The 27,171-nt window shown below is 46.2% G+C and overlaps 1 protein-coding gene across 3 annotated transcripts in view; it reads right to left on the bottom strand.

Moving 5' to 3' along the window:
• Nucleotides 1-27,171, bottom strand: part of SERPINE2 (serpin family E member 2) — a 64,282-nt gene that overhangs the window by 18,298 nt on the left and 18,813 nt on the right. For all 3 annotated transcript variants that reach the window (XM_043909871.1, XM_043909872.1, XM_043909870.1), the window contains exons 2-4: nt 9,507-9,787; nt 6,279-6,506; nt 438-635 (exon numbers count right to left, since the gene is read on the bottom strand). In XM_043909871.1, coding sequence (XP_043765806.1) covers nt 438-635; nt 6,279-6,506; nt 9,507-9,765 — 685 coding nt within the window. In that variant the 5' untranslated portion in view covers nt 9,766-9,787. The remainder of the gene's footprint in view (nt 1-437; nt 636-6,278; nt 6,507-9,506; nt 9,788-27,171) is intronic.

Raw genomic sequence — 27,171 nt, 5'->3', positions numbered from 1 at the left:
TTCAACCTAAAAGTGATGCATGTGTTACATATACTTCATGTTGCTGTTTAGTCACTAAATGGTGTCCTACACTTTCACGACCCCATGGACTGTAGCCCATCAGGCCCCTCTGTCCATGGGATTTCCAGGCGAGAATACTGGAGTGGGTTGCCATTTCCTTCTCCAGAGGTTCTTCCTGACCCAGGGATCGAACCCACGTCTGCTGCAGTGGCAGGCGGATTCTTTACCACTGAGCCACCAGGAAAGTCCATACTAATACATAACCTTTGTAAATAATGCCAAGACTTACCATGAGCTTTTAAAAAATCCTGCCCTCCCCTCCCCTGTCCTTTTTAAAAACTAAAAAGGCAGACTGCTCCTGAACTTATTGACAGCATGCGAGGCCCTTTCCGAGGCTGGCACATTCGAGAACACAGCCTCACCCAGTGTGCACTCACCGCAGCGGAACACAGACAGCTGGGCCAGCATGGGCACTTGGTAGGATTTCCCGTCAGCTGCCACAAACGTGCGCTTCTTGGTGTTCTCAGGCAGAAACCGTGATCTCCACAAACCCTTAAAATACACCGCGTTGACCAGGACCAGTCTGGTGAGGGCGCCGTTGAGAAGATCTGGGGACAGCAGATTGTCGATCATACCTGCGCAGGCAGAGAACAGACACGGGGGACACTTGGGACCGGCCATTCATCAGCGCAAAAGGCAGCTGAGGGATCGGGGGGAATGAAAAAATCTAACAAGTGTTAAGATTCAAAGATTTTTAAAGTTTAAAAATTCAAAGATTTTTACAAGACCTTTCACAATATCCTCTTGTCCTTCTAATTGTTTTCCTCACTAAAAATTAAAAGCTGAAAACAAATTAAAAATCAGTGAACCCAGAAAAGACTTCAGAAACCCTCTATTTAGAACAAACTTTTCATCAAGAAATTCTTTTAAAGTTGTAGGATATAAGAACAACATATTAAAAATCTGTATCTGTTTCTATACACTCACAATGACCAACTAAAAAATAAAATGAAAACAAATCTACTTACAATAGCATCAAAAATTATCAAAGGAATATATCTGATAAAAGCACAAGACAAAAACACTGAAAAAAATTATTTTATAACTAATTCCCTATAAGCCCCCTGTTTTAAGAACATTTTACTTATCCACATAAACTATACTCATTAATTCATTTCTGTGTTTGATAATAAGGATCTGTATGGCTGCCAGTGAGGGCTTTTGGTCGGCACAAGATAAACTGTTGTCATGTTGATTTATTTTAACTCCCGGGTTGATTTAATCCCAGTTAAAAATAAAGGAACACTTCAGCCTATGCAATGTTATCAAAGCTAAACGCTTAAGTTCTCTTAAGATTTTAGGAATGTGGAGCATTAGTTTGGAATCCCTGGTTATTACAAAGCTACTTAAAGAAGAGGTAGGACTAAAATCGGTATCTATATTGATGGGTCAGGGATCCATCTAGGCTCATATTACAGAGATTAAAAAGAACCAGGGTCTGTCTGTAGGGAAGAACTATTTGTTAAGGAAGAGCTCTTCACAAGACATCGGGATGGTCCAGCTTGTTTGTGTCGGAGTGAAGCAGCAGATATCGTTGTTGTGGTTTCAGGATGCTCCTGTGAATGCATGAAGATCCCCCTCAAGTACTATCTCTGCCTGAGGCTTTGGATTTTCATTTAGGTTCCTCTTGCTTGGCTTTTAAAGATTCAACTGTGTGTGGGTGTGTGTGCGCACCTGTGTATGTGTGTGTATCTGTCTCTGTGAGTGTGTACAGGTTTAAGAGAGATCACTAATACCAAAACTATTAAAAATGAGTTCACTGTAGCTTTTAATCCAAAAAGTACCTAATATAAATGCCTAGTTACAATACATTAAACGGTGGGAATAAAACCAACAGCTTCTGAAGAAGCAAGACTATCTAATTCAGCAGAGAGCTTTAAGTCCTTTTAAATGAAGCTCAAGGAGACTCAGATGGACAATAAACAGATGTTTATGTGCGTCATGGTAAAGGAGAACACCGGGATGGATACCCTGACCCGCAGGGTTCTCAATAAGTCAGTGTCCTCACTGCTCTTTACTTACACCAGGGGGCGCCAACGCCCCCTTATAGCAGGATCTGCAGGAACACAACTGCTATAAATAGCCATCTTTCAATGCAAGGGACCTCTGTGAACACTGGATCCTGTGGGAAGGAAGTGAGAATTCTGTGCTCCAGCGAGTCGGATTCTCAATAGCTGTGTCTTGCCTTCACTGGGACCATTATCCAGTCCAACTGCTACATACCTTTGAGACACAGCTCAATGGTCCCCTCTTCTTGTATCTCTTCTCTGACCCTCCTCCCATCTCCCAAGAGTTTCCATAAAACCCAAGGCGCAGCACTATCATTACACTGCAGCGTTTTATTCTAGCCAAATGTAACATCTGTCTCCCTCAACTAAACTGTGAGCTGCACAAGAGAACCTTGTCTTTCATTATTGAAAAATCACACCTAAGATTCTATGTTCGCTCTTCTGTTGGTGCACACCAAGAGTCTGAAGCAATCTCTTCTGCCCCTTTTCCTGAGACAAATAAAGCCTCTTATTGCCACTAGGTTTAGGCTGGCTCAGTGGTAAAGAATCTGCCTGCCAATGCAGGAGGCACAGGTTCAATCGCTGGGTCTGGGAGTTCCCCTGGAGAAGGAAATGGCAACTCACTCCACTATTCTTGCCTAGCAAATCCCAGGGACAGAGTAGGCTGGTGGGCTACAGTCCATGGGGTCACAAAAGGGTCAGATACAACTTAGCAACTAAACAAGAACACTGCTACTGGTAGAACTAAGATATAATAAGGGAACACAAAGAAATAAGAAGAAAAAAATGCATGTTTAGAGGCAAGGAGGGACCTCCCATCAATAATTGTCATGAACATGCATCCATCATCTATTCACCCATCCATCTATCCATGCATTCATTTCTTCGATGCCTGCCTACCATGTGCCAGGAACCAAAACAAAAATAAACCCTGTCCCTCAAAAAGCTATAGATTAGAGCGAGGTGGAGGCTTACATAAGTGACTTGGAAATACAATTGTAATAAATATCCTGCAGTGAAAGTATGGATACTTAAGGATGTGAAGGCAAGTAAGAGGGGGATTCGATCTGGTCAGTGAGATCAGGGATGGGTGGGCTCCTTGAGGAAGGATTACTTGAGTCCACAACTGTAAAAATAGCTCACATTCACCAAACATTATTTCCAAAGTGTCAACCACTCTGTTAAATGCCTTATGAGTATTATTCATATTCCCATAACAGCCTTAATGTTATTATAAGAATTCTAATAGGTACCACTGTCTTTTTTTTCTTCAGTTCTTCTTTTTTTTGCTGCACCACGATGCTGGCAGGATCTTAGTTCCCCCACCGGGGATCAAAGCCATGCCCTCGGCAGTGAAAGTGCTAAGTCCCATCACTGGACATCAGGAAAGTCCCGGATCTGCTATTATATCATCTCCCCATTTTACAGAGGAGGATGCTGAGGCACAGGGAGGTTAAGTAACCAGGCTGATGTTACACGGCCAGTAGGTGGCAGAACTGATACTCAAACTAGGCACTTACGCGTGTAAGGGCTATGCCATTCATGAGATAGTGTGAAATCAACAGGCCAGGGGCTACTGGAGAGAGAAAGCATTTCAGGAAGCAGGATGCACGGGGGTGTCTGTGATTGGAGACAGGATGGCCGAGAGACTGGGAGGGGGTCGGCATGGCTGAGTCCGAGGCCACAGAAGGGGGTCCCAGGCAAGCCATCACCATATCCCTGGCACACTGGGAAAGCTCCCCCACCCTCTGCAGGGCAGGATTTGTCATCTCCACGTGGTGGTCTTCCACATGTGGACTGATTTACCTCCAGGGTCTCTCTGAGACCTCGCATGTAGCCACGTGCCTCTGAGTGGGGCCATCTGCAAATCTGTAGGAGTGTTTCTGGCTGAGTGGACAGTGACCAGAGATGCTACCCGTCTTGTAATGTTCAGAACAGCCCCACACAATGAATCGTCCTACTTCCTGCATTAACTTTCCAACGCTCCGCTGCAGAGTCATGTTCCTGAGAAACCTGCTCAAGGTCATCTGAGCCCAGAGCTGCATTTTTCTTGTTGTAAACACAAAGTATTTTTTTTTAATAATTTATTTTTAATTGGAGGATAACTGCTTTAGAGTATTGTGCTGGTTTCTGCCATATATTTTGAGTACTGTTGATGGACACTGAATTTGCCAGGAAAGTGATGACCACGCAAACCAAGAGGAGCCGGTACTTGTTTTGGTCGGAAATTTACAAAGAGTTTTGCAGTGTTTTAGGAAAAAACCGCATCAGTGATGGTAACACAGCCTGTGGTTTTTCTGTCACCAGTAGGGCGGGCCTGACTCAGTCTGCTTTTGTGGCTGTCAATTCACAGTATGAATGTCAATTCCCATGTCAATTCTTATTCTAAGATTCTGTTGCATATTCAGGGGTGGCTGTATTCAAGGGTTTACCTATTGAACTACATCCATAAACTACTTTTGTTTTTCCTAGTATTACAGCTTGGCATTATATTAACTTTTCAAAATTTATGTATGTGTGCATAGGTTACAGGAGCTATGCATTTCACTTCAAGAGAGTATGAAAATCCTTTTTTGACAGTGGGGTCTGCAGGGTAGAAGAGCACTTTTCTAGCCTTACTGCTTTCCTTTCCCCAGATGCTGTGAGCAATGCATTGAGTCAGTGTGTGTTCAAAGTCGCCTGAAACGGGACTTACTGCTCCCAGGACACAGTACAGGAGACTAGGTGGGGTCTGATGTCACATCACACAGCCACTCGGCATCTGAGTGCCGTAAGCGTCCTGCCTCAGTTCTCAGTCCTACAGGCTCGGAAATCACACTTATCCCCTCCCACTCGCTGGTCTCCTGACCATTTCGTGGTTTCAGGATGGGAGCCTAGGTTGCACTGTGCAGGGTCGTGTTGAGAAGGGATGGCACGGGTTTACCAACACCACCCTGGCTCTCCTCCACCCTCCAGAGCATCTTTTCTAGCCACTGATGTGATTTGCAAATATTTGCCTTGACAACTCTGGAGGGAGACTGGGGGAGAACTTGCTTTAGTGTAGAAGGCGAGGCCCCTGCCTCTGAGCTTCTCCTTAGCAGACTGGGGTTCCAGGGATCGGAATTCTAAACACATGCCATTCTGATGCTGGAACCATGCTTTTGAGATATGTGACCGGAAGAGACAGAGTTTCTCCAAGTTTCCTCTTTGGGCTTATTCTCCATTTTGAGTCTCTTTTGCTTCCACTCTGATGACCTTAACTCCCCCCACTTTGTGAAAGACAGTTTCCAAATCTCTGTTTTTAGCCTTAAATTTTCTCTGTTGTTCTGTACCTATCCCACCCCCTGAATGTTTCCACCTGAAACTGCACTTCACAAATGAACAGGCTAAAAACACTGATCTTAAGACATTTCTTCAGTTTCACGGGGGAAGGGACGCACATGCACAAATGACCATCATGGTGGACATGCTCTATCTAATGAAGGGCAGGGTCGTGTAAGCACATGCCAACCACAACCCACCAACACACCTACTTCCTGCGATGACAGAGGCGAGAGGGGAGGAAGGGGAGGAGAGAGGCAACACAGGGGCAGGGGGCCGAGAGGTCCAAACTGTTATGTAGAAAATACGCCAAGGATGTATTGTACGGCACGGGGCATGTAGCTAATACTCTGTAATAACCGTACATGGAGTGTAACCTCTAAAACCTGTGAATCGCTACACTGTACACCCGTACCTTATGTAATACTGTACATCAACTATATTTCAATCAAGAGAGACAGGAATGTGTGGGGAAGGCTCAATCCCAAATCTTAAAGGCTGAGAAGCACATTCTGGGTAAGGGGGATGCAAATATAGAAGCAGGAAGAAATGAGCAAAAAAAAATCTGCAGAACAGACAAGGGCCCGGGGGCAGGGACCTGGACATGAGATGCATCGAGGAAGAAAGAGAATCCGCGGAGTTGTATTCTGCCCTGGTCCCTGAGCCACAGGGAGACAAGTCCCCGGGGTGGGGATGGCACGAGCTATGCCCACAGCAGGAAAAGGGAAGGAAGAAGAAAGACTGAGCCTCGAGGCTGCTAAGAGGGGGAAGGACGGTGCAGTCAGTGGGGTCCAGGGCTTTCACCACAGGCGGGCCACTGACCCCAGGTAGGGTCTCAGAGCCTGACTCACGCCTTCGTCCACAAAGCAGAAAACCACCTACTCGTCCCCGGGACCCGAGGCCACTCACCCTGCGTCTCGTTCCTGACCCACGCGTTGATGGATGCACAGGCGGAGGCCGGGTCCTCGAAGTCCGCGTTGCGGACTTCACACTGGAACACGTCCTTGTTCCTCGTGACGAAGGGCACTTCCATCTTAGAGTCGTTCTTCACAAACACGGCGTTGGCCACCGTCACAATGTCTTTATTCTTCTTGGAGACGATGGCCTTGTTGATCTTCTTTAACATCTTACCGACTCCTGAAACAGAAAAGAAAAAATGCAGCGATGTTTCCGTAAGAATTTAAGGCTTTCTTTTTTTTTAAAATATCGTCTACAGTATGAAAAATAAGGATAGTATAATAAAAAAGATGAGTATGAGGAGCAAGAGACTAAATCATCTGATTTTTCAGAGGTCTCCTGTTAAGAAAAGAGGGGAGGGTGGGAAATGACATACAACCCTTCAAGATCAACTGCGGGCTTCCCAGATGGCTCAGTGGTAAAGAATCTGCCTGCCAATGCAGGAGATGCAAGTTCGATCCCTGAGTTGGGAAGATCTCCTGGAGAAGGAAATGGCAAGCGACTACAGTATTCTCGCCTGGGAAATCCCGTGGACAGAGGGGTCTGGCGGGCTACAGTCAGTCCATGGATCGCAAAGCATCAGACATGACTGAGCACACAGACACACAAGATCAACTGTACGTCTTGCCCCAAAACAGGCATCTCCCTGGGCTTCTCTGCACCTTTTCCGTGGAGAGCTCGCTCTCCTGGGAGATGGTCTTGGCAGCAGGGAGACTGGCACCCTCGTCACTTATGTACCCATGGGGAATCAGCCCAAGGACTCTCCCTAATCCGTCTCTCTTTCTTCTGAAGCGCTATTTCCTTTCCTGACAAAGATTTAACAGTTCAATTTCTTGTCTCTATTTTGAAAAAAAAAAAAAAAAAAGGTGTCAAAAAAGCATCAGAAAGACTACGAAAAACTGCCATGCGCCACCATCCAAGAACAATGCGATTTTTACTTGATACCAAGCTCACAAATAAGGGGACTCATTTTATGACAACATAAGCTTTACTTTTGACTTCCCTGGTGGCTCAGACGGTAAAGCGTCTGCCTACAATGTGGGAGACCCGGGTTCAATCCCTGGGCTGGGAAGATCTCCTGGAGAAGGAAATGGCAACCCACTCCAGTATTCTTGCCTGGAAAATCCCATGGATGGAGGAGCCTGGTAGGCTACAGTCCATGGGGGTCACAAAGAGTCGGACACGGCTGAGCGGCTTCACTTTTCAGTAAGCTTTATTTTACATGAGTGACTTGTACGCGCTCCATTTGGTTTCAGGGCATGGAGAAGAGGGAAAGAAGTTATAGAGGATGAAATGCGTGCCTACAGAGAGCTCGACTTACAGATCTGTCTAACTCACTTGGGGTCCTTTCAAAATGACACTGTCCTAAAACAACCAGCAGAGTCACCTTGACGGTCACTCTGGAAGAGGGCAAGTGAGAGCCCCACAGTCTGGCCCTTTGTGAAGCCTCTGGGGACCCCACCCCTCATGGGTTCTGAGGGGCAGGCCCAGCAGGACGGGCAGGCCCCCTATATGATGAAGGGACCAGCCGACGTCAGGGCCCAATCCTGGCACTCATTCCTTTCAGCTGCACGGCCTCCTCTACGGGCCCCGGCCCCCTCCTCAGAAGAGTTCAGGGCAGGTCCTCCTCCCCTGCCCCGGACTATCTCACCTCCCTCCACAGCCAGCGTACCACCATCCTGAGTTCCCAGAGGCTGAGCCCAAACCAAGGCCTGACAGCCCACGCAGGCTCCCCAGGATGAGTCTGTCGTGTGAACTGACGGTGAGCGACTTTGGGTCGGGGGAGGTTGCCCACCGACCAATGTTGTCAACATTTTAGAAATACTACCTGACACGGATGTGGCTTGGCGGGAAAACAAACAAGAATCTAGTTGCTCTTTTGAAATGGTGTTGGCCGGCAGAGCCTGACCGGCCCTGGGAGAGGCCAGGAACCCTATGGGTGGTTCGCTCTGAAGTTATAAATCACCAAGAGTTCTGTGGGCTTCCAACGAGGGCAGCACAGCGTGTTCCAAGCATTTAGTCCTCCTGCGCTTCCAACAGGTGAATGAACTGCAAACTCAAGCGGAGGTTTCACGCTATGCAAACAAGAGTAGGGGCCAGCGTAAGGGGGTGGGGGCGGGTAGGCCTCTGGGGCTGGTGGCCCCAGAGGAGGCTGCTTGGAGAAGAATCTAGCTGGGGTGCAGAGGGAGGCGCGCAAGCTCCCAAACCCCCATCTCTCTGCTCCCAGGGTCAAAAGGGTCAAGATTCCTAGAACCTGATGGCCAGTGGGAGAGGAAGAACGTGGGTGCGAAAGCACACTCACTTCCCAATAAAGCAACCACGAACCAGATGTGAGAAAGGACTTGTTCAAGGTCACGGCGCCTGCTGGTGCCAAAGACCAGTGCTGCCCCCCGTACCCCACGCCCTGGGGAGGTGGTGGACGGGGACTCGGGTGAGAAAACCTGAGCTAAGGCTGAGTGACAACGCTTGGAGATGTAAGCTCCTAAGTTTAGGCAGGTAATTCAAACAGGGTTTTCTTTCAAGAAAATGAAACCATTCCTATTGGGCCTTACTTGAAATCAAGCTTTTTATTTTGCAACAGTGATAGAGTCACAGGAAGTTGCAAAACCATATATTTTTCCCTGTATATTTCTACCTTTCACCTGAATTTCCCAATGATAGTATCTTGCGTGACGGCAGGATACAGATCCACAACCAGAAAACTGCCACTGGCCCAGTCCCCGTGCACCTGTTTTACATGCATGCATGTGTGTGTGCAGCTCTTTGCAATTTCATCGCCCATGGAGACTCATGTGTCCACCACCAGTGAATACGCAGATGGATTCCCTAGCACAAGGCTCCCTCCTGCTGCCCGCCAAGGTCACAGCCACCCACCTCCCCAAGCTTATGGATTTAAAAGCATATTCACAGCCTTAATGCATTCTGAGCCCTGTACACCATGGGGGTGGGGCGGACAGGAAGTTTTGTTTGAGATGAGAAAACGGGAGCATCGAGCGATCAAGTGCCTGCCTGTAGCCCCACAGTGGCAGAGCAAAGCCCAGAGCCCAGCTCTCCGCCCCGCCACTGGCTCTTAGAGGAGGCTGGCCCTCAGGCCCAGGGGGCACTAGCGAGATCCCTCCCGGCTGAGCAAGGGGCCCTCCTGCCCGGGACACCTGCACAGCCAGGCCCTGGCACACGCACCGTTCACACCGTATCTCATCACCGTGGTGAGCTGCTTCTTGGTCCTGCCGTCGGCTCCCAGCTGTAGCATCCCCAGGACGGACGCGATCCCGTGCGGAGAAATGATGATGTTGTCATGAGGCTGGGACTTGACGATCTGATTGAAAACCTGGATGCCGGTGTCGGAGCCAAGTTCCTCCAGAGACAGAGGGTTGAACTGGGAGCCCACAGAAGGCAGCATCACGGAGGCCACCAGGAAGAAGGGGAAATGCCAATTCATGGTTCCTTCTGGCAAGGACAACCTGGAAAAGGAGACGGAGAAAATGTTTACGTTCTACACTGAACAAACATTTCTGGAGGAACTACTTTGTACTCAGGCTGCCCTGGTGGCTCAGTGGTAAAGAATCTGCCTGCCAATGCAGGAGACACAAGTTCGATCCCTGGGTGGGCAAGATCCCCTGGAGAAGGAAATGGCAACCCTCTCCAATATTCTTGCCTGGAAAACCCCATGAACAGAGGAGCCTGGCAGGCTACAGTCAAGGGCTCGCAAAAAGAGTCGGACACGACTCAGCGGCTTAACATCAACAAAACAACTCTGTACCCAGGTGGCTGTGATTTACTAAATTCAGTGTAACTGCACATCTTTAATATAGTCAAGGTAGAACAGCATAGATGAAACTGTTTTCCTTTATATTTTGTGGGGGGGATGGGGAGCGAGAGGAAGGAAACTTCCAGCTGCTGGTCCCAAGACTGCAGCAAACACGACTCTAATCGTTGTTTCTTTTTCGTAACCACCCTTCATCCCATCAGACCGATATTTACCGAGCACCTGCAATGTGCCAGGCCCTTGTCTCAGTGCTGAGCACAGACTGCAAAGAAAACGGCTGTGAGCCCTGCCCTCCTGGAGCTTATCTTCCAGAGGGGAGACAGAAAATCAGGAGGCAATAGAGTCACTTCAGAGAGGGATCAGGGTCACGACAGTATGAACGGTGGGTTTTCAATCAGATCGTCAAGTCCCAGGAAGCGGTAGGGGTGGGGCAGCATGGGCCTGGATGGGCAGGGAGGTCACTTCTGCAAAGGGACACATGCGCCAAGGCTGGAGGAACCAGAAGAAGTGCAGATCAGGGGAAAGGATGCGCCGGGCAGAGGGGCAGAGGGGCAGAGGGGGAGCAGAGGTGGGTTGTCAGAGGTCGATGTGGCTGCAATATAAGGGACGTGGGGAGGAGGGGTCGGGGAGGGGGGTGAGGAAGAAAAAGGGGCCAGATTCTGAAGGGCTTGTCGAGCCCCATCTGGCTCTTGCATTTCATTCTACAGGTCGTGAGACCCACTAGAGGGTTTGAAGCAGGGAGTGAATCTCTTAGGTTGCTGCAATCATCTTATTAACTGCACGTACACGATTTGTACCATAAGCATATGATTTTCTTAACTAAAGAATGCTTAATGAAACTAAATTTAAGTGAAAATAAATGTAAACCTGCAAGAGGGCAGAACAATCTGCAAATTCGTCCACTGTGAAGATGGCATTGTTTACAGATATTCTCAATTGTGGTGATTCCTCTGAAATACGCTTTCTTCCTTGATTACTGCTTACTGAACTTTCTTTGGCTGTGACAAGTAAGAGGCAGGAAATTTACATGTGTTTATGGAAAAGCCAATACTCTCGTTAAATAAGAACTTGGCAGCGGCAGCTGGTAAAACCAACGCAGAACTCAAGACGTGGCTCACGTGGCTCCTCCCTAGATCTGAGCTCCTGATGGGCACACGTTTCTCCAGGAAACAACTGGTCCTCCTGTTACAGGCTTCCCTGGTGCCTCGGATGGTAAAGAATCTGCCTGCAATGCGGGAGACCAGGGTTTGATCCCTGGGTCGGGAAGGAAGATCCCCTGGAGAAGGAAATGGCGACCCACTCCAGTATTCTTGCCTGGAGAATCCCATGGACGCTAGGTGTATTTACATGGGGAAGGTAGGGGGTGTGTCTTCAGAGAATAAGACAGAGGGGAGCCTTTCAGCAGAGGTAACCTGGAGTGAGGGGAAAACAGTGTCCATGTGCTCCAGGGAAGGAAAGGGAACCAGGACAGCATCAGGCAAACACGGCCATGTGTGTTCCCTTAGTTTAGTCACCAAGTCGTGTCTGACTCTCTGCAACCCCGTGGACTGTAGCCCGCCAGGCTCCTCTGTCCATGGGATTATTTAGGCAAGAATCCTGGAGTGGGTTGCCATTTCCTTACCCAAGGGATCTTCCCGACTCAGGGATTGAATCCTTGTCTCCTGCGTTGGCGGGTGGATTCTTTACCCCTGAGCAACCTGGGAAGCTCCGTGTTCTCTTGCCTTCCTCTCTATTTACTTTGCCTGCTCCCCACCCCAGTAGATGTTCAATAAATGCATGTGGGATTAAACTTGATGCCTTATATATATTCTATTTTTGTTATTAATTATTTTTCATTGCATCAAAATAATGTTTATTGAGCATGACTAGAAAATGATCCCTTTTAAAAATTTATGTATTTCTGGCTGCACACAGGTTTCCTCTGGTTGTGGAGCAGGGGCTCTAGGTTTGCAGGCTTAAGCAGCTGTGATGCACAGGATTTGGCTGGCCCACAGCATATGGAATCTTCCCGGACCAGGGATCGAACCCCTGTCTGCTGCATTGGCAGGTGGATTCCTAACCACTGGACCACCAAGCAGTTCTTAAGAAAATGATTCTGTTCAGTCCTGAGCCTCACTCACTCTTAGCTTCAAACGTTTCCCAACAGATTGAAAGGCACTGGAGTGGGAAGAGGCACCCACTACTTCCCCACCTGCTCCCCACCAAATACGCGGGACCCCGAGGTGAGCCACTAAGGCCATCGTTCAAAGGTGACGGTGTAAGATTCTTTATATTGGGAAACAAGCACGTTATAAAAAATTCAGAATATTCAGAGCTCGTCCAGAGCTTAATTGTAGAATGAGTGTGTAAATGCAGCCTGTCTAAATTCAAAACATGTAAGTGACCTACATACACTCCCACTCAGGGCTTTCCTGTGGCCAGGGTGGCCTAGTCTGACTCTGGCACCTCGGACCAGGTCTAATACTACAACAATTCTCCGAGTTTCTTTTGGCCTGGCTGACAATGCAGAGCTCTCCAATCCTGACTATGGACGCTTTACTCAATGCATCCAAAAATTAGACAACAGACACTGTGTCCACACCTTCTCCCTCCCTCCCCCCACACCCCCCGCTTTTTTTTTCCTGGAAATAAATGTCCTCTTTAACCTTTAAGATACTACAAAGCCAGCATAAATATAAAACAGTCAGTACCATCTTTGTTACAAATGGCCAAATCCGGTGACTGGTACCAACTTCATCAATCTGAACTGTTGACTCTTGCATTTTAGTGGACTCTGGCAGCTGCCTTCAGTATGCCATAATCCATACTCCCCAAGCCTCCCAACAAAATTCTCCTGGATTAGCAAATATTTGAATCTGCATTCTCAGAAAGGACATCAAACTGGTTTAGCCTCTGCTAGCTTAAAGCTGATTTACCCAAACACTACAGATTTATGTAGAAGATTGTAGAAAGGATTGGTAAGAAAAAGCTACGTTCCAAGGTCTTGGAATCAGCAAAGACTGTCTCCCAAATAAATAGCCACCTTATTTAGCAGAATTTTGCTTGGTTGTGAATTTTAGCTAAAAGAACAGTTTCATTATAAAGTGGGGGAAGTCTGCCAGGGGTGTTTTTCTTGGTTCCTTGGATTGGGAAGTATTTGAGAGATGTCTGTGTGTAGTTTCATAACAGTACACTGGGACAGGGTCAGGGGCTGTGCAGAACTTGGAATCAGAGCTGTTTGTGATTGATGTTCTGGGCATAACTTCTTCTTGGCCTCAGTTTCATAGGCTAAACGCTCAGTTGTCTAAACTTACCTGGCTTGTGCACATGTCTAAGATTAAGCTTTTACTTCTTCCCAAAGTTCTGTAGCCAGGACAGTGGGTATTAATCCAAACATTACTATCGGCTGATAACATTCCTGATATGAATACATATTCATGTTCAAACAGTCTTTTACATGAAATAACTGTTAGAGTTATCAGGCTTTGAAATGCTTACTCTCTAGAAGGAAGAGATTCTCATTATGGGAGGAACATAATAACATCCTATTTTTTTAAGAGAAATTACACTTTAAACGTTCAGGTAAGAGAAGCAATAAAGATGTGGCCCAAATGTACTACACAGCATCAATATGGACGATCCTAAATCTATCTAAATGGTTCAATTGCTTGAATAATCTTTTCATAGTAGTGAAAAGTTTCTACTTTAAGCCATTCTTGTAGGGAAATCACAAACCTATAAATAAAGTCATTATTACAGGTGAAAATGAAAAGTCTCTCAGTCGTGTCCAACTCTTTTCAATAGTCCATGGAATTCTCCAGGCCAGAATACTGGAGTGGGTAGCCTTTCCCTTCTCCAAGTGATCTTCCCAACCCAGGGATCAAACCCAGGTGTCCCACATTGCAGGCAGATTTTCTACCAGCTGAGCCACAAGGGAAGCCCATTATTACAGGTATATCCTTCCAAATGTGGGCTTCTGTTTCCCCATGAACTTCTAGTTTCTCTTACTTCAAATCTTTCCTTTCCAGAGTGAGGAATGGTTTTGAGCTTTAAGTGAGATTTAGTGTTGTAAATTTGGCTTCCCAAATGGCACTAGTGATAAAGAACCTGCCTGCCAATGCAGGAGACACAAGAGACGTGGGTTTGATCCCTAGGTCATGAAGATCCCTTATAGTCCCCGATGGGACTAGCCACCCCCTTCTCTTAATTCCCACAGCATTTTCTATCTGCACCTCTCGTTTTGTTTTTCAAGTATTTTTATTCCCTCCCAACTAGCCTGGAAGTTCACAGAAAGCAGGGCCAGAGCACTTTAGAACCCCCATGCCCTCAGGTTCTTGTTTAGGGCCCTGCCATTGCGAGGAGGGAAGCTAAATCTGAGGTCTAATCCAGCTATGTGAGGTTTTGGTCTGGAAAACAAGATGCTCTAGAAATATTTCAGGCCAGCAGTCCCTGACATTTTTGGCACCAGGGACCACTTTCATGGAAGACAGTTTTTCCATGGACCGAAGACAGGAGGTGGGGGGGGATGGTTTTAGGGTGACTTGCGTAAGCAACACACAGCCTAGCTCTCTCGCATGCACAGTTCACAGTAGGGTTAGTGCTCCCGTGAGAATCTAATGCCGCCGCTGCTCTGACAAGAGGCGGAGCTTGGGATGTAATGCGAGTGATGGGGAGCGGCTGTAAATACAGATGAAGTTTTGCTCACCTCCTGCTGTGTGGCCTGGTTCCTAACAGGCCAGAGGCAAGTACTGGGACCCCTGTTTTAAGCATCTAAGTTAGAAGATGTCACATACAATCTAGATGTAGAGTTCTTCTCAGGAAAAAGGAAAATGGATGGGCATCCTGGAACACAGGGCCCTCATTCCCACGGCAGACAGCCTGCACAGCAACCAGCCCCGGGGCTGGCGCCTGAGTTTCTGCATCCCTGATTCCCTCTGCACCCCACCGCCTCATCCCTGCCAGTTGCCGCCGCTCACATTACCTCCCTTCTGGAAAGGCCTTGTGGCCAAATTCCTGCAACTGCTCATCAGTTAAACAACGGGGGACCAGTAGAGCTGGTCACAAAAGATGAAGCTTATTTTCAATCTTATAAATTCTTTCTCTCTTTTTTTTTACAAAACAAAACATCTTTTACATATAACACATGAGCAGATGATAAGTAATATACTTGTCAGCTCAAATGATAAATAATGTGATATCTGTCGAGTCTATTTAAAATAACAAATAAGATGTCTATAAACAGTTTTGGGGGGAAAACACTGGAAACACTCTTTTGGTGCCAACTCTTAGCCAGATGATTCCCATCTGTTTTAAGAGGACACAGGAGTGTCTAATAAAAAAATGCTCCATCCCTTCTTATTCTCTAAAATATGTTTAAAGTGATGTATCTGGTAAAATGTATATTTTTAAAAAATCTTTCTGTCATAAAAGATTTCAAGTATATGCAAAAATAAATCCTCAATATCTAACATCCAGATAAAATAACTGTTAACTCGTGGCTTGTTTTCTTTTAAAAGCAAAGATTATTTTGGAAGCAAAGGCTAGACAGTATATACTTCAAAGTATTTTCAACATACACTCTAAAACTAAGGACTACATACACATATTATCCCCCTCAAAAATTAATATCTCTTTATTATGTTAAATATCTAAGCAGTGTTCAAATTTTCCTGATTGTCTTCCATTTTTGCAGTTTATTTAAATCAGGATCTAAATAAGCTCCGTACCTGACAACTGGTTGACATGTCTCTTGTCTTTTTAAAAATCTTTCCCTAGCTACGTATTTTTCCTGCGAAGTCTTTCTTTGAAGAGACCAATTTGCTTGTTCCATCGTTTCCCAGTCTAGATTTTGCTAAATGCATTCATGTGATGCTGTTTAACAAGCTCCTCTGTCTTCCTTACTTTCTGTAAACCCATACTTAGACCTAGAACATTGGTCTGCAGACTCCTGGGTCAGATCTGGCCACACTTGGTTGCTTTCTCTCCGGTTGCATTTGAGTTCCTACCAGCAAGTTGAACAGACAGCTGCTCAGTTGGACCACAAAGCCAAGAAGCATTTACTACCTGGCCCTTCACAGGAAGTTTGCCAACTTCTGCTCCAGAGGTTGATCAGATTTAAATCTCTTTTTTTGCAAAAATATTCCACAGAGGTTTTGTACAGGGGGCTGGAATCAGGAGACAGAGGCTGTCTGTCTCTTTTTTGTGATGTTAACACTTACTCATGATCATTCCCTAAGTGCCTTGTTTTATTATGGCTTGCCAAATGGTGCTGTTGTAACTCTTTCTTTATTAGTTGGAATATTTCTATAAAAAGAAATTTCCCATAACCAACTATTTGGTTGTCTTGAGGTTCAGTTTGTATAGCAAAGTAATAATCCCTTCCTTATATCATTCTCCAAATAATGACTTGGTTACTCAGAATTCTTAATGCTAACCAGAGGGGGTGTCCTTGTTTGTTTGCTTAGTATAATTATGAATGCATGTTTTCCAACATATTTTAAGGCTTGTTATTGACTGAGATGCTATTACTTTTATTGATGCTCAGAACAAGCCTCTTCAGGCTGGCCCCTGAACCTTTTATATGACCCTGCAGTCTCAATAGCTTCCTTGTTTCTGGTTTGGCAAGATGTTCTAGGCTTGTTTGACATACTTCCTGTCCCAGTTGGAATCAGATACCTCTCTAGGGAACTCTGGTTCCTTTTAGTGGGAGACAGTATTTAGAGACCACAATCTGAGTATCCTGATCAAATAAACCCTAAATTAACTGTGGGGATACTGGGCAACAACAATGTGGAAAAATACAAAATCCATTTACATCCCTTTCTGGACTGCAGCCAAATATTAAAATTCAAATTATGGAAGGCAGATTGTTTACATGTGAACTGGTTTGCTTCCCAGGGCTATACAGCCCTTATAGTCCTGGATACTGAGAAGATGAGGGTATGAGCTGGGCATTAAAAGTTGGGCTAGAATAATTAAAACAGATCACCCTCATGTGGAGGTGGTAAGTCTCCTGGATCAACCCCATCCTGAGTGAGATCCTAACAATGCAAGCTCCTAGAATGAACAACTGGCCCACAGCATGACAAGGAGAATCCCCCAGTTTATCGGGGGGGGGGGGGGAGGGGAGGCATGACAATCAGCTCCCTCCCTTGATAAACGCTGACATATTCTCAAGTACTAGGAAACTGGAAATGGTTAATATCCTTCTGATTTCAGTGCTTGTAGGATCCTAGAAACTTCTAGGTTCTTGGAAACTAAGACCCTTCATTAATTTGCCTCTGGATTAACCAATTCTTCTAGCAGGGGGCTACAGGAGGTAGAGAAAAAGAACAGCTGCTGCTGCTAAGTCGCTTCAGTCGTGTCCGACTCTGTGCGACCCCATAGACGGCAGCCCACCAGGCTCCCCCGTCCCTGGGATTCTCCAGGCAAGAACACTGGAGTGGGTTGCCACTTCCTTCTCCAATGTGTGAAAGTGAAAAGTGAAAGTGAAGTCACTCAGTCATGTCAAACTCATAGCAACCCCATGGACTGCAGCCTACCAGGCTCCTCTGTCCATGGGATTTTCTACGCAAGAGTACTGGAGTGGGTTGTCATTGCCTTTTCCAGAAGAATAGCACATCAGATTATATTAGAATCATGACATCTCCCAACAGCTTTCTTGATAGAGCTTCCCAAAGAAGTAAATGTGAAGGAAAGGCGTTGGGCTGCCAGACTGTGACCTCTAAGAGGCCTGAAGTAGGACTGTGCTGCCTAGCCATCAGGCCAATGCTTCTCACCAACGCTTTGCCAACAGGCAATAGCCTAACTGGTAAGGGTACCTGGCAAGAGGCAGCCTGGAGAACTTCAGGAGTTGCCCTACGCAGGTGAAGTCCGTGTCTGCAGAGTGACTGTGGCTGTTAATGCACAGTAACTGAGGTTAAGTCTGGTCCTACGATGGAGAGAGGGGGACTCCAGTCCCTCAAACCTCTACAAACATTACTGACATATGTCCACCAGGATCTGTCCTTGTTTCCAAATATCTACCACATTCTCTTAAGATAGAAAATTAGATAAACAAGCAAAATTAAAGGGCATCTTGATATCCTTCTTGGGAAGCATATGGAGCGCTATCTGAATGAGTTAGCATTCTTAAGACTTAAGAGAACAAACAGGAAATGCCAACTGATAAAAGTGACAGCAGATCGGTGGCTTTAAAATGCCTCCTTTCAGGTTACTAGAGAGAGGCTGAGAGAGACCTCTTTGGATTTTTTCTTAAATTTTTTAAGACTTCAAAGCAGATGCTTGATCTGTGACACTAATTCCTTTTGCCAAAAAGGAACCTAAAAATACCCAGGAAAGAAATGTTCAGATACGGAAATGTATGGCAACAGTGTCTAAAAGGTTCCTTCAACCAAGAGACAGATATTGTAAGTACGCTGTAACTGACATCCAAGTGCCTTTCATCCACACACCATTCATTCCGAAATCTCTTTTGGGGTGAAAGGGGAAGGCTAGGAGAACGAAGGTAATTGGGGTTTTGTTAGTTGTCCATCTCTTTTTTTATGGTTCTTTTTTTAAAAATTGAGAATTGTCCAACTTTTAAAATACAAGATAATGGGACGTTTATTTTCTTTTCCTCTAAGTGTCAGGGGAAATTTATCTAAGTTTCAAAGCCCAGTTTTACCATCCACTAACAAAGAGATCCAAGGCAAGTCACAATCTTTATCAACTTCAGCTTTCTCGTTTACTGCATTAGAAATCAAATTTCAAGGGTGGTCATGGGAATTCAGTCTGCACAACAGAAAGGCAGACAGGACCGAGCACAGTGCCTGGCTCAGAGGAGCAGGCTCAGTAAATGCTGTCTCGTGCCCCTCAATGCTCAAACAGTCTCTGATTTTTGTTTCAATAGCTATTAAGAAAGTCTCAAGGATCGAGCTAAAAAAACAGGTTAAACAATACTTACACCTTAATAGAGCCCTGTCTGTATCTTTACAACTTCTTTAGACAATTTACGGAGAAGGAGATGGCAACCCACTCCAGTGTTCTTACCTGGAGGATGCCATGGACAGAGGAGCCTGGCGGGCTACAGTCCGTGGGGTCGCAAGAGGCAGACACGACTGAGTCACTAAACCACCACCAGACTATTTACAACACAGAGCAACAGAGCGCTGGCGTGTTCCCACATCTTTATAAGAGAAAGAAGGGGTTTTATAAGGTGGGAGTGGAGATAGGTAGGGCTTCCCAAGTGGCGCAGTGGTAAAGAATCCACCTGCTGATGCAGGAGACGCGGGTTTGATCCCTGTGTCAGAAAGATCTCCTGCAAGAGGAAATGGCAACCCACTCCAGTATTCTTGCCTGGGAAATCCATGGACAGAGGAACCTGGTAGGCTACATCCACGGGGTCACAAAGACTTTCACAAGACTAAGCAACTGAGCATAGGAGACAGGTGAGTATGTTCCAAAAAACCTTTAATGGTTGTGTGATATGTTTTTTTAGGCTGCTGACTTGGGCCATGAAATGTTTTACATGTGATGTCAAGTCCTACAGACTTCCTTATTGACAAATCTTTAAGACACAACAGTTTATATGGACGACTCTCTAATCAATAGCCTAAAATACTAGAGTGATACAGACTGGTGGTTCTCAATCTTTAGAACAAGGCAGCACATTCTTGAGACCTAAGAAAAGTATTACAGATGCTTCATGACTAATTATATTTTTAGTACTGGGGCAAAGATACAATAAAATACTACCATGAATTCATAAACACTATTAAAATGCAAATTCTTTCTATCTATACATAGTAGCATCTTGATACATTTTAAGACAATCATGTTTTGAGATATTATTTATTCAGTCTATACTGAAAGTTAGACCAGGAACATGACTTTTCTGACCCCTGAGAATAACTACAGGTTGTCTACAGGTCTTCAATTCGTAGGTGAGAAATCAATGTTCTCTAGACTGTTGCTTTAAAAAAAAAAAAGAAAAAGAGTGAACAGTAAGTGCTGAAAGTGTAAATTGATAAATTTTTTTTCTGAAAAACAATTCTTGGTATGAAAATTCTTAAAAGTATGTATACCTACTGGAACAGCAAGAGCTCTTCAATCTTAAGGTAACAATAATAATTATAAAAGATTTGAGCCTAAAATGGTTCACTGTGGAGTTGTTTCTCATAGCAAAATCACTGCAATATTCTTTGCAATAGATAATTGCAACAGCAATGATCACTGCAATCTAAATTTTCAAGGGAGGGACACCGTGGGTGACCTCCTAGCAGCTCTGTGCCCTTCTCCTCCAGCTCCTGTGGGCTTTGAAGCTAACTGTATGTACCCGTTATTTTCAGAGGCTTGCTACTGCGAGTTGGAGCCCACAATCTTAGTGGGTTGTACGTGGCTGGGAGGTTACATACACCATTCTGCCCAGAAAAATTAAATAAACTTCCCAGCTCATACAGATCATACAAGGTGAAGAGATGTCTGAAAACTGACACATTTAGCCAGTCTATCATGCTGACTCTTGGGATGCAGTTGAAAGGGTCAGCTGAGGGAAAAGTAAAGAAACACTGCCTTCTTTCTACCTCTCTGTCCTGTGCTTAAATCATCAAATACTCAGAGTAAACAAGTGACCACAGCTCTACATAGCACAGGAACTGAACTGAATGCTTGTTCCTCCAGGGCCCTGGTTCCAGCTGGGAGGGGACGTGACACTGCCCCCCTCCCCCTGCCCCAAGGGACATTTGGCAACGTCCAGAGATGTTTGGGTTTGCCATCCGTGGGAGGGGGTCCTACTGGCTTTTCACGGGTTGAGGCCAGGGACGCTGCCTGAGCCGGCTCCCCGCTGCAGAGAGTCATCCAGCCCCTAACGTTAGTTGTGCCGAGGATAAGAAGGCTGTTCCAAAGCACAAAGAAGCACACGTGTGCACTCTTCCCCCGTGTGTCACGACTGACTTTCCTTAACTTAGAATCGAGGCTTCAGTCTGATCACAGGCTTGTTTCTTGTCAAAGTGACAAATGTCACAGTGACTCTCCCTGGAACTTTGGGCTCGAGGCTTCTCTACCTAGGGGAGGAAGGCATCCTGCCCGTCCCTTTCGGGAATCCCAGACGGGAAACTTTGTGTTACCATTAGATAAAGCTGTGGCCTTATCAAATTGGGCTCTTCTACAAGCCTGTGAAGTTCTGCGGCTGGAGCAGGGGGTGGTGCCCGTGTCACCCCGAGCCCCCTGCAAGGAGCAGCATGGAGGGCGTTAACAGCGGGCCCAGTTGTCCCTGCACCGCGGGAGGACCAGCCCGAGCCTCCCTCTGCTGCGGCTCACCCCTGGTGTCCCTCCCATGAAGCAGGAGTAGCCAGTCATTACCCCCATCAGCCTGCCCCCTCCCCACTGCCTGCTCCTCCACGCCCCATAGTCCTTTCTCTGCCCCCCACCCCCTCAGTGGCCCAATGGTAAAGAATCCATCTGCCAATGCAGGAGATGCAAGAGACGAGGGTTCGAAACCTGGAGAAGGAAATGGCAACCCACTCCAGTATTCTTGCTGGGAAAATTCTATGGACGAAGGAGTCTGGCAGGCTATATAGTCCATAGAGTCACAAAGGGTTGGATGTGACTGAGCACGCACGCAAAGCAAAGCCCGCTCTATCATTCAGGCCCATGGAACCAAAACTGCCAGGTACAGAGAAAAGCCTGAAACACTCACACATACCCTACATTTATACTTACGGCTGACTGCGCTTACTCCTTGGCATGTTTCTGAACTAATTATATTCAGTTACATGCTTAGCTAAGCAAAACTGAGCCCAAACCTCTGTTTTCCTCCCTTTCCTCATGAAAAGGGAGCAGAGGCCAGCAAGAGAGGGAAGGAGACTCAGCTGATGAATGCTGAATTGCGTCTCCAGGCAAGCCCTACGCCAAATTACCCGCAAAATGCCACCTGCAGGAGGTTCCCGTTCTGCCCGCAGAGATGTCCTCTTTTTCTCGGAAAGAGCGTTCAGAGGTAGTGGGAGGCCTCCCAGCCCTGGGGATGATGGAGGTACCTTTTCTAGGCTCTGAGGGCCCCTGCCCTGGCAATGTTAACAGAGGATGTGGGCTTTAATCGGGCAGGAAGTCGAAGACTCCTGCATCCTTACTCCAGGCAGCAGGGGAAGGGGGCAAGGAAACCGTACTCAGCTAAGAAGAGAGGAACTCTAGATTTAGAAGGCTCAAATTCACAACGAAACCTGCTTGGTTCTTTTGAAATCAGGTGGTCTTTCTGAGGATGCCACATAAAGAACTGTTTAATGAGGCAGTACCGTTGGTCCATTTATCAATTTCACAAATATTAACGAAGCATTGGTGTGCCAGGAAGAGGACTGGGGGGAGAATCTGGTCAGAACGGGCTCGGCACCTACCCTCTGGAACAGAGTCTAGTACTGTGGTTCTCCACCAGGGTGGTCTGTCCCCCAGGGAACATCTGGAAACAGCTGGAGGTCTTTGGTCATGACAACTGGGCATAGCGGAGAGGGTGCTATGGGCATCTAGTGGGCAGAGGCCACGGTGGTGCTCAACACCCTCTGAGGCTCAGGACAGCCCTGCACAAGGACCTGTCCCCTCCATAACGTCAAGAGGGTCGAGGTTGAGAAACCTTGGTCTAGAGGGAAACAGACTTCAACGAGACCATCATGAATCCTGGCTGGATATTTACATTCATACTGACATATCTGCTTTGCAAGTATGTACAGCAAGTACAATGTACAACAGAGGACCCGAGACACCCCTGGGGAGAAGGAGGGGCAGGCAGGGTTTGGGGAGATGCTCTGAGGAAGGGCCAGCCTTGCAGGATGAGCTCAAAAGGACAAAGGGGGTGGGGGCTGGGGGCAGGGGAGAGTGCTCCAGACAGAGGATCTCATGTGCAAAAAAGTCTTGTGTTAGAAGGTACTGTGGATGGTTCTGGAAACAGAGATTTTGAATTTTTTTTTTTTTAACACCATCATCATCCTACAGTCCTTGTAGGACCAGGTCTACCCTGGGGCCATAACCTTGAGGAATAACTCATCATGACACATACTTGAGTTTAAACTAGACAGAAGCTGGAAGAACAATGCTTCACACTCCAATATCCATCCTGTCTCCCTGCCTTCTTTTCCAAAATCAGATACTGCACGTTAGAAGAGGCAGGAATCAAAACCCTATTTTGTCTTAGATTCGAAACTAAAATTATGACTCCCATAACAAAAAACTGATGAATTAGACCTGGTGGCTCATTGGTAAAGAATTTGCCTGCAATGCAGGGACCCAGGTTTGATCCCTGGGTCAGGAAGATCCCCTGGAGAAGGGAATAGCTACCCACTCCAGTATTCTTGCCTGGAGAATCCCATGGACAGAGGAGACTGGCGGGCTACAGTCCACAGGGTCACAAAGAGTAGGACACGACTGTAAGGGAGTCAGGGATGGACATGTACACTGCTGTATTTTAAATGGATAACCAAGAAGAACCTACTGTATAGCACAGGGAACTCAGCTCAATGTTATGTGGCAGCCTGGATGGGAGCGGAGTTTGGAGGAGAATGGACACAGGAATATGTACAGTTGAGTCCCTCTGGTATTCACCTGAAACTATCATAGCATTGTTAATCAGCTATGCCCCAATACAAAATAAAAAGCTAAAAAAATATTTGCTCTACCGAGGACTCGGCAAGGACGATGAAAAGACAATCTACAGATGAGCAGAAAATATTTGCAAACATCCTATCTAACAAAAGTCTAGTATGGTATCTAGAACACACAAACAACTCTCATAACATAAAAGTAAAAAAACATCAAACAGTTCAATCTGAAAATGGGCCAAAGAAACAGACTGACATTTCCTTGAAGAGAACATACAGAAGGTAAAGAAGCCCGTGAAAAGATATTCAACATCATGAGCCATTAGGGAAACACAAATTAAAACACCACAACAGTCTGGTACTACACACCTATCAGAATGGCTAAAATAAAAACTAGTGATAATACCAAATGCTGGAGAAGATGCAGAGAGTCTGAATCGCTCACACAGTGCTGGTGGGATTGTAAAGGGGTACATCCATGCGGGACAACAGTTTGGCAGTTTCTTGTATGTGTTGAACCATACAATGCAGCTATCTTAGACATTATTTAAGAGAAATGGAAACTCATCGTCACACAAACACCTGCACCAATGTTGTAGCAGCTTTATCTGTAACAGCTTCAGACTGGAAATAACCCAGATGTCCTTCAACAAGTGACTGGTTAAATAAACCGTGGCACGTCCTACATGGAACACAGCACAAAGCAGGGACAAGCCATGGATACACACTGCAACTGGGATGGGTCTCAAGGGAATTACGCTTGAGTGAAAACAGGTAATTCCGAAAGGTTACACACTGGGGAATTCCCTGGCGGTCTGGTGGTTACGATTCAGTGCTTTCACTGCTGGGTCCCAGGTTCAATCCCTGGTAGGGAAACTAAGATCCCCTACAAATCACATGGCATAGCCAAAACAACAAGCCCAAAGGTTGCGTATTGAATGATTCCACTGATAAAATAGCTTTAAAATAACAAAATTACAGAGATGGAGAACATACCAGTGGTAACCAGGACTCAGGGGTCTGAGAGGGAGGTGGGTGGATATGACTATAAGAGGCTGACGTGAGGGGTCCTGGTGATGAAACTGTTCTGTGTCTCGACTGTGGTAGGGACACAAATCTACAATATGATGAAACTGCATAGAGTCAGCACACACACACACAAGTACACGTGAAACTGGATGAAATCTGAACAAGGTGGATGGACTGTATAACACAATGTTAATGTCTTAGTTCCAGTACTGTAGCTATAGTATACAGCTGAGTACTACAGTTGTGCAAGGGCTTTCCACGCGGTGCAGAGGTAAAGAATCTGCCTGCCAATGCAGGAGACACAAGAGACGCAGGTTTGATCCCTGGGTCGGGAAGATCCCCTGGCGTGGCAAATGACAACACACTCCAGTATTCTTGCCTGGAAAATTCCATGGACAGAGGAGCCTGGCAAGCTACAGTCCATGGGGTCGCAAGAAGTTGGATATAACTGACTAAACACACACACAGTTGTGCAAGATGATTTTTGTAGGAAGTAGGTGAAGGGTTACCGGCGATTTCCCTCTACTGTTTTTTGTTATGGCATATCAATCTGCAACTATCTTAAAATGAAAAATTAAAAATAAAAAGCATTATTTTAAAATTTTAGTCAGCAAATGCACCTTAAGACAGACCTTTTCATTATTTACTTTCTTTTCCCAATACTGCAAGCACACTAAAAATGTCAATATTCTTAAAAAAAAAAAAAAAAAAAGTCAAAACTATGTGTCTGAATAATTCTGCCTTTTCATAATTCTTTGAGAGAGCACCAATTCTTAGTTTTCTTGGCCGCTCTAAGCTCCGGAGACAACCACTCAAATTCAAACTGGGTCCCCCACCAAGTCACTGCCTGATTTCTGACAAGCACTATACTTCACCTGCCTACTGCACAGGGCACGTAACAGTAGTCCCTGCTGATGCGCTGATGTGAGGAATAAAAAAGGGTGACACAGCTCAGGCTCTTTGGACAGTTCCTGAACACCAAGGGCTCAACCAAGCTGCCTCTGTCACGATTCACGGGGGGTCAAGGAGTCCTTGGGTCTCTGTCCTCAGTCTCCAAATGTCGACTCTTCAGCCCATCCGAACAGTTCTTCCTCAACTGCAAAATTTCCCCAAGTTCCAATCTCTGAAAATCAAAGGGAATTTTTAAAGCTGCCTTTTCTGTTTTACTCATGGTCTTTTTGCAACTGTGGACCATTTCCTTCATTTCTTTGGGCTTCAAGGATCTACCATATGACTTTATCAGAGTTTCACGTGTGGGCACAGGTCCTCATGGAAGGGACCTGAAAGCAGGCCTGCCCTCCTGGGTAGCAGCTGGGCCCCGTGATGCCTCCTTGAACAGCCCTGGTGATGGTGTCAGGGCAGCTCTAGAAATTTTTTTTTTAGAAAAATGTATCTGATATCACTGGGTGACCTAGGATATGGCTATCAGGCTCCAGTGACTTCCTGGTGCTCCTTCTGAGACTGCCAGGCTCAGGTATAAGGTGACATGCTTCCTACCAGCTGAAAATGAAATAAGGCAGGACCAGACCGATGCAATTCAGAAAAGTTTCAGCGTGGCAAAGCCAGAAGAGCCCTGTCTCGGAAGCATGGATGGTGAGCCGAGTCTCATTACTGTTTTATTTGCTTAGGTGGAGGGGAAGTCTAATACAGAACATGCCTGATGATTGCCCAAGGAAGCCATTTAGAAATCATTCTGAGCTGCACTAGAAAACCTATTATGATGGTAACTGGAGAGAAGAAGCAATCCAGGAGAAATATGTTAGATTTTAGCTCACAGGGCAGACTCTAAAACCCAATGTTTCTTTTGAAAAGAAACACAGGGTAGATAGATACAGAGAAGTCCCCTTACCCGTTTTCACAGAAATTCTACGATGGGAAGAAAAAGGAGCCCTCCTCTCTAAACTTGAGGTTCCACCCTGAACTACCTACATCCCAGTAAGGGGGCTCCCCATCCTTCCAAGAGTCTAAGCAGGAAGTCTGGGAGCCACCCTGCATCCTCTCCCTGACCCCATTTAACCATCAACAAGCTCTATCCTTCTACTTCTGAGACACTTCCTGAATGGTCTATGTTCTCCACCTCCTTTGTGCTCAGCAAGCCACTGACAATCCTGAAAGAGAACATCAGTCTCCCACATCCAACCCAGGTCTGCACTGTCCAGTGACCTTGCTGATAGGGAAGGCTGACCTTGACCCTTGGCACCAACACCTGCATCAAACAGGTCTTCCTCGAACTCTTACCCTCCCACAGCCTCCAACCTGGCCAGTTTGCTCTGATCTGGCTTCCTCTGCAGGTACACTCTCCCCCTGGCAGCATTCAAAGCCTGCCAGGCTCTTTCCAGACTCAGGCTTCTGTAATCCTGCTCTGACTACCACACTTGTGGCCTCTTCTTCTCTTTGTGCCTGGGGCGGGGTGGGGGGAAAGAGTACTTTTTCTGTCCTGTTCACACTTCCCCAGCATCCAGTGCTGCCCAGGGGACAGCACAGTGCTCTCTTGGTAACCAGGCCGTCG

Source organism: Cervus elaphus, chromosome 8 (genome assembly GCF_910594005.1).
Source record: "Cervus elaphus chromosome 8, mCerEla1.1, whole genome shotgun sequence".
Lineage (NCBI taxonomy): Eukaryota > Metazoa > Chordata > Mammalia > Artiodactyla > Cervidae > Cervus > Cervus elaphus.
The sequence above is the reverse complement of the archived record's forward strand: the minus strand, read 5'-3'. Positions and strand labels throughout refer to the sequence as shown.